The sequence below is a fragment of the Sinocyclocheilus anshuiensis genome, unplaced genomic scaffold (assembly GCF_001515605.1).
Source record: "Sinocyclocheilus anshuiensis isolate Anshui unplaced genomic scaffold, SAMN03320099.WGS_v1.1 scaffold250, whole genome shotgun sequence".
Taxonomy (NCBI): Eukaryota; Metazoa; Chordata; class Actinopteri; order Cypriniformes; family Cyprinidae; genus Sinocyclocheilus; species Sinocyclocheilus anshuiensis.
Genome location: NW_015547652.1, coordinates 339,951 through 348,809, shown reverse-complemented (window position 1 = coordinate 348,809; position 8,859 = coordinate 339,951). Strand labels below are relative to the sequence as shown.

General features: G+C 28.9%; 1 protein-coding gene across 4 annotated transcripts in view; it reads right to left on the bottom strand.

Moving 5' to 3' along the window:
* The window catches only part of ldb1b (LIM-domain binding 1b), a 32,049-nt gene that overhangs the window by 15,000 nt on the left and 8,190 nt on the right, over positions 1-8,859 (bottom strand). The window contains exon 1 of one of the 4 annotated variants that reach the window (XM_016504217.1): positions 7,853-8,179. The exons of 2 other annotated variants lie outside the window; for them this stretch is intronic. In XM_016504217.1, the coding sequence (XP_016359703.1) occupies positions 7,853-7,877 (25 nt within the window). In that variant the 5' untranslated portion in view covers positions 7,878-8,179. Of the gene's footprint in view, positions 1-2,935; positions 3,023-7,852; positions 8,180-8,859 lie in introns of those variants that run through there. One more of the 4 variants, XM_016504219.1, reaches the window with a different exon arrangement.

Here is an 8,859-nt window from a genome sequence, read left to right as displayed (position 1 = left end):
ATGGAGAGATTTATTATTTAAAAACATTCTTAATAAAACTAAGTAAAAATACATTTTAATATTATTAAAATTGATTGTCATTAAACAATAATCATTAATTATAAAATCACACAACATTGGCTATTTCTGGATGCGAAATCAAACACTTACACTATTTACCAAGAAGGTGCTTTTAAACCAAAGTAACTTACAAATGGTAATGAAACATGACCAGACAATGACGCATGTGTTTGATAAGAAACATGCTCATGGATATCCATCTAAGATAAACCAACATACACTGTAACCATTAAACATGTTGCTGAAGTTAAAAGCGGTGGAAAACGTATAAAATCCGCCAGTGAGCTTGAAGCAGCAACACATGCTGTAAACAAGATTCTTCCACACATTACCATCTACAATCAGGTGTCTGATGTGGATTTCAACAGCTTCATAGAGATTCAGAGCAAATGCTGGACGGTCCAAAGCTCAATCTGAAAACATAAAAATCTCACGCTCGCACAGCGTACAGGAAGCGTCAGAGCACATCCTTCATTAAACATTCATAACACAGACTTTGAGCCATTAAATATTCACTGGGGACGACACTGGACACAGGTTAGTCCTGTTCACGGACACAAATCCCTCTCACAACAGCGCTACGCTTATCAATATTACACGGGAAACAACCAGCACAGATCTGATGAAGACTTTCTAAAACCTTGTTAAGACCAACTAAGAAGGAAAATGTAATAAATTCAGGGGAACACAACACGTCAATATGGTCTCATAATGTAAATGTCTTGTATTAGCAACACGTCAAAGCTTGAAAATACAACTTTCAATAGCCACTAACAACTTTTCAATCCATTTTCCAAATAAACAATAGCTTAAGGCTTGAATAGCTTTGCTCCAAACCACCAGATTATAAAAACAACGTTCACCATATCTTCTGATCGCACTGCAAAAAAAGTGATGTTTTTCTTAGTATTTCTGTCTTGTTTTCCCGATACAAATGTGTAAAGATTTAAAATCAAGACACACTACTGGAGACGCACAATAACAGAAGATAAGAAGTCTTGTGTTATGAAAAATGTATAATTAGTTTTCTCCAAATAACATGTAAAAATGCATGATTCAGATTATTTAGCAACAGTTTTATGAAATGCAGCAAGACAAATTAAATAAATCTGAAATAACGAGTTTACATGAAGAAATAATAGATTCTAAGTAACAGGGCTAGTGTTTAAACATTTATTCTTAGGCGGAAAAATTTAAAATCTGAAATACAGTAAACAAAAAGTCAGTTTACTTGTTTAGAAACAGAATAAGATGGTCTTCTTTGTGAAATACACAGCAGATTGATCAAAATGACGTGAGTTTATGATTAAAACATGAACAAATCTGCTGCAGGGCTGTTTTAAATTATCTAAATTCAAAAGAAAAACATGTTTTTATACCCAATTGACAAATCTGTTCTTGTTCTAAACATCAACACACTTAATTTTGCTCAGTTTTTTAAGACTTCATTTTCACTTACATCTAAAAAAAAAATGCATCTTGATTTAAGAATGTTTAGGTATTTGTATTTCAAAAACAAAATCATTAAATTTTTATGCAGTTACACCAAATACACAAAATAATGATCTTTAAAAAAGCATCATATGGCCCCTTTAATGCCATGACTTAATGAATTTAAGACTTTTAAGACCCACACAAACAGATCAGCGATATACGCACATAACGTTCTGATTTATAATCAGACTAAAACATCAACCTGATGCAAAGCTGAAAGCACGTCGAAAGAAATCAGCCTGTTTAGCCATTTAGTGAGTAAATAAAACGTGAGCTTTAGATCTTAAGAGCGTCCCATTAAGAGATATCATTCAACGGCTGCTTAATGACTTACTAAATCAAATCAAACTCAAACTTCCCGTGCAGTAAATTGCTTTCTTGAAAACATCAGCAGCAGCGCACATTACTTCAGGCTACAGTCATAATCGAATTCCCGTCTGAATGTGGCACATGATCAGCTGAGTGCATACAGGACAGTATACATCATTACAGCACACAACATACAGATTACATACAGACATGCTGTGTTGGTTTTCTGGCTAATGGTCCATCGCATGTGATGATCATCTGATCTGCTAATGACTGTTTTCACCACAACGACCCTAGAGATGATGCTGATGGCTTCCAGTAAATGGAAATTAATGCGAATTAAGAGCAAAAACACTTTACAGAGTCAATGCGTGTGCTGACACGGGAATATCTTACTGTTATAATAATAGAAACAAATAGTCTTATAGGAGAAAAGCAGAGTTTTCTCTAAATAACAATGACTTTGATTACGTTTTATGAAACGCAGCAAGACTAATTTTACATCATGCCTGCACATAAATCGTTTTAATGAAAATATTATACATTATAAGTAGCAGAACTAGAGTTTAAAACGTTTATACTTGGGATGGAAAGGTTTTAAAATGTGTATCTGAAATACAATAACTAAAAAGTGCATAAATAGAATATGATGGTCTTCACAGCAGATTGTGAGTGAAAATCTGTGGTCATGAGACTCGTATGAACGGATCAGTCAGTGTTTACACTATATAACCACACACACACTCACTAATACAACACGTTGACTGTGAAATCCCAGTCTGACAAACTTTAATAACGCAAAACTGTAACGAAAGCCGCTCTATAGGTTTGAATGAGCTTGAGAGTATATAAATAAAGCCCATTGATGAGGCCCGCGGCTACATGCTAATGCTAACAGCGCAATAAAACACCGACATGAACCGAGAATCGTTGAAATAAAACAGCAAAACAAAATCAGATAAACGCGAAAAAAAACGTTAAAATTAAAGTCGACAGTGAAGTTGAAATAAAGCGCTCAGTCTGTCAGAATAACGGCTAAAGAGAGCCGTGTAAATAAAGCCCTCAGCTTTACCTGAAACACTGATGGACCGGAGGACCGAGCGACTCCGCACGGGCTTTATGCGAATCCCGGGACTCGGATGATGGTTAAAATCGGTGTGAAATCATGGGAAACGGCGGTTATTGGCGCAGAATCGTCCGGTTTGAGTCGCGCGAGGCCTCGAGCTGCAGGTCCCGCGGCGCTCGCGCTCAATCAACCCGCCTCGAGACTCTTTGTGTTCACGCGCGGAGCGAACAATAGACGCGCACAGGCCACACTGCTCTCTGTGAACTCGCTGCGAACCAACACGTGTATTCCATAAAGATATCAGTCACTCAATCACTCACTCACTCACTCACTCACTCACTCACTCACTCACTCACACACACACAATCTCTCTCACACACACACACACATACACACACACACATACTAAACACACACACACACACACATATACACACACACACATATTTATTAATTACTTTGCATTCTTATTTTTATGGTTATTTGTTATTGTTATATTGTACATTTAATTTTCTAGACAATATTGTAAGTAAACACGATCATGCCAATAAAGTACTTTAAACTGAATATAATTAGGAATAGGCAGATCGAATGTTTGAGACACGTTTATGCATTTTGTGCCCCATCTGAATTTCCAATTAAATTCGATTGAATGTAGTCTATTTTATTTGCACGAGAAATAATGAGCTAAAACGCTGTCTCTCTCAGTGAGATGGATCTGTCTGTCTCCCGCCCCAGCGCTGTTTGCTTGCTAAGCACTTTTCACATCTCTCTCTGTCATCACTTCACGTATCGACCGATAAAGAAATAAATCATGACTTACAAATGCACGCATCAACTCTACAGCACCAAGTGCAGCTTACATTCTGATCAGTTTACAGGCTTTCATGCAGAAAACAGATGCAAAGGCCTGTAAAACTCTGTGCTTTCAAAGAACATGCATTTTGTTGTCAGTCAGCAAGTCACAACATAAAGCATTAATAACACCATAACACACACTCCTGAGGAGATTAGCATACTCAAGCCTGTCAAAGCAAACCAATGATTCAATTACACACGCAAACATCTCAGCTGTATTAGTCCACTTCATAGTGTGACGCTCTTCGACTGACAAGCGGCCGATAAATGACAATTACACAGCTGGGAATTTCAGATAATCAATTCTGACCCAGGTCGATGGTAAGCCACTTAACGCAGAGCTGGATAATCAATGCAGATGGCGTTATAGACTGACAAGCAGTCCAGGTTCACGTCACGCTGTCAAAACATGTTGCAGTGCATTTGCATGTCATGCATATATGTTTCTGATATTTTTGAGATACTGACCCATTGCTGGAGGAAGACAGTTACCCATCAACAGCAGATTAAACACCATCCACATACATATATTAATACAAAGATTGTTTTTCTTCATAATGTCTTGATAAATGTATATTTATTTATTTTATTATTTTACATTTGATTATTTTTAATGTATTATTACTTTATTAAATATATATTTTAAATTAATTTAATCTAATTTAATTTGATTTATTTTAAATATAATTATATATGTATAATTATTGAATGAATTTCTTATTTTTATCAATTATCACCTTATTTAAAAAAATACACAAATAATAAAATACATTTTATATATATATATATATTACTTTTTTAATGTTTATTCTTTTTGGTTATTTTTAATTTATTATTAATTGTATATATTTAATTAAGTTTATTATTTTTCATTTTATTTGTTTTTAAATTTATTATAACTTAATTAAATATAATTACATATTTATAATTATTACATTTATTTGTTTATTTTTTTATCTAATTTTTATTAACACCTCATATTAATACAATTCTTATTTATTGGTATATTCTATACATTTCTTTTTCTTGTCATTACTTGTCTCCAAAGAGCATCTTCATATTATATGCACCAAAACACAAGCCAGAAATGCTGTGCATGAATATAAACACAGAATACAACAGGCACATGGGCCAATAAAAAGTCCTGAGGTCACGAAACATGCATCAACATGTTTGTCTGATCTGAAGCAGTTCCCGCGGTCACTATGGAAACGCTCTAAGGCTTGTGGCATTGAAGCGCTACACAAAGGTAAATCTCCTGATGTTTGTGGGGGTCAAACTCAGCTTTAGCCATCAGAACCACAGCTCAACACGACCCACGCTGCGCTGAACACGCGCTCAGATCCTTCAGAACCGCTCTGGGATCAGATCTCTGAGCCGATAAACCCGTTTAGAGATGCACTGCAGTCCCGTGTTGGCAGACTTTGTTTAACTTTACTAAAGCATGCTGGGAGAAGCACAAAGCAGCTCTGCAACACAATACACTGGGTAAATATGCATGGTTTTAGGGTTCACTGTTTGTTTCTAAAGACCAGTGCAGAGTCTCTCTAAATGTCAGCTCACTCTGAAAAGCAGCTTTGACTCAATATCATATCAGTGATGCAGACGTTACTGGAGGAAGACTACGATTCAAAGACCATCCACAAACATATATTATAGTGTTTTTTTCTTCATAATGTCTTGATACATGTCTATTATATATATTAATTAAATTATTTAATTGTATTTATTTTTTATTTATTATCATTCAATCAAATATAGACATTCTGAATTATTTTTTTTTTTATTTAATACATTTTTATAGAATTTACTACTTAAAATTGTATTGATCTTTAATGTATTATTATTTAATAACATATATAAGCTATTAATTTTATTATTTTTAATTATATAATGTTTAAATCATTATCATTCAAATACATATACACACACATTTTATTAGTTTTAATTTAATTGATATTTATACATATTATTTAAAATGTTATTTGTCATTTATTATTATTTAATTAAATATATAAATAATTATTTTTACTTGTATACATTTTTTATTTATTATTTAATTATAGATATAATATATTTTTTTATAATTATTATTTCATATATAGATATTTTTCTTATAATTATGTATTTAAATATAATTATACATTTATAATTATTTAATGAATTAATAGTTTTTTTATCTTATTTTTATGAATTACTTAGTACCTTACTTTAACACCGTTTTATATTTATTTGTATATTGTATATTTCTTTTTCTTGTCATTACTTTATTTAATACATTTTTATATAATTTATTACTTAAAACTGTATTGAAAATGTATTATAATTTAATTACATATATAAGCAATTAATTGCATTATTTCTAATTATATGTTTAATTTATTATCATTCAAATACATATATACACACATTTAATTACTTTTAATTTATTTAATTTATATTTATGCATATTTATTATTTAAAATGTTATTTGTCATTTATTATTATTTAATTAAATATATAAATAATAATTTTTACTTGTATTAATTTTTTATTTATTTAATTATAGATATATGTTTTATAATTATTATTTAATATATAGATATTTTTTCTTATAATTATTTATTTAAATATAATTATACATTTATAATTATTTAATGAATTAATAGTTTTTTTATCTTATTTTTATGAATTACTTAGTACCTTACTTTAACACCGTTTTATATTTATTTGTATATTGTATATTTCTTTTTCTTGTCATTACTTTATTTAATACATTTTTATATAATTTATTACTTAAAACTGTATTGAAAATGTATTATAATTTAATTACATATATAAGCAATTAATTCTTCATAATGTCTTGATACATGTCTATTATATATATTAATTAAATTATTTAATTGTATTTATTTTTTATTTATTATCATTCAATCAAATATAGACATTCTGAATTTTTTTTTTTTTAATTTAATACATTTTTATAGAATTTACTACTTAAAATTGTATTGATCTTTAATGTATTATTATTTAATAACATATATAAGCTATTAATTTTATTATTTTTAATTATATAATGTTTAAATCATTATCATTCAAATACATATACACACACATTTTATTAGTTTTAATTTAATTGATATTTATACATATTATTTAAAATGTTATTTGTCATTTATTATTATTTAATTAAATATATAAATAATTATTTTTACTTGTATACATTTTTTATTTATTATTTAATTATAGATATAATATATTTTTTTATAATTATTATTTCATATATAGATATTTTTCTTATAATTATGTATTTAAATATAATTATACATTTATAATTATTTAATGAATTAATAGTTTTTTTATCTTATTTTTATGAATTACTTAGTACCTTACTTTAACACCGTTTTATATTTATTTGTATATTGTATATTTCTTTTTCTTGTCATTACTTTATTTAATACATTTTTATATAATTTATTACTTAAAACTGTATTGAAAATGTATTATAATTTAATTACATATATAAGCAATTAATTGCATTATTTCTAATTATATGTTTAATTTATTATCATTCAAATACATATATACACACATTTAATTACTTTTAATTTATTTAATTTATATTTATGCATATTTATTATTTAAAATGTTATTTGTCATTTATTATTATTTAATTAAATATATAAATAATTATTTTTACTTGTATACATTTTTTATTTATTATTTAATTATAGATATAATATATTTTTTTATAATTATTATTTCATATATAGATATTTTTCTTATAATTATGTATTTAAATATAATTATACATTTATAATTATTTAATGAATTAATAGTTTTTTTATCTTATTTTTATGAATTACTTAGTACCTTACTTTAACACCATTTTATATTTATTGTTATATTGCATATTTCTTTTTCTTGTCATTACTTGTTTTGTGTACAACGCTCTGCTAATATTGCAAACACGATCATGTCAATAAAGTACTTTAAAATTAAATTGATATTAAGTCAAACCCTGCATAAAATCAAGTAATCAAAGCCAAAAACAGTGAATAATCCAGCAGAAAGCTCCATTCTCACCGAGTGTGTCGAGCTGGTTCATCATGCTGCGGGCGTCTGATGCGCTCTACAGTAAACACACGCGTGTGGAGCTGAGTATCTCTGCAGGCCAGGCTTTCGGCTGAAGGGTGTAGTTACAGCGATGGGGGAAGGCTGAGGACTATCTAACCCCTCTGTGTTCCCCAGTCAACAGGAAGTCAAGAGTATACATCTGTCACATGCTTGATAACAGCCGCTAATGCAAAGCCCCCGCTGCCCCTGAAAACTGCCCCGCAACTGACAGACTGTCATTATAACAGCACAATACTCTCACTCACACTAATACTAATACTAATACTTTATGACCAATCAATCTGCAAGATTGTCTAGGACTTCTCCAGACATGTGTGATCATGCAAATATAGGTGGAATCATTCACAGAAATGTGAATAATAATATTTTAATCATTTTAAAAATTATCTTTTTTTTTTTTTCAAACAGCAAAGTGAGCATATTGCAAATGTTTTTTTTTCAAGTCATCTCAGTTTTGTTTTTACTTTTTTTTTTTTACTGACGCTAAATAAAGTGATCACTAGATTTTTTTAAAACAACTCAAAAACTACATTTATTTTACACACGCTTGTGATCACTGGACAAATATTTTTAAAAATAATTTTTATATATTGCACAATTTAAAAAAAATGGCAATTTCTAATAAAAACAATATTTTATATTTCATTTATAACTTTAAAAAACCTTTGAAACTATGCATTTGAATTTATTTAAATGAATTCAATTGAATTAAATTATTGAATTAAATTTATTATTTTTTGCAAATATAGGTATATAGGTATTTATATTGCAAATATAGGAAATATATACACACACATATACTGCGCTATAAAACTATGAAGCCCATTTCCGCCACAGAAAAAAAATGTGTGTGTGTATATATATATATATATAGCCTATATATATATGTGTGTGTTACACATTTTTTTACATTTATATATATATATATATATATATATATATATATATATATATAT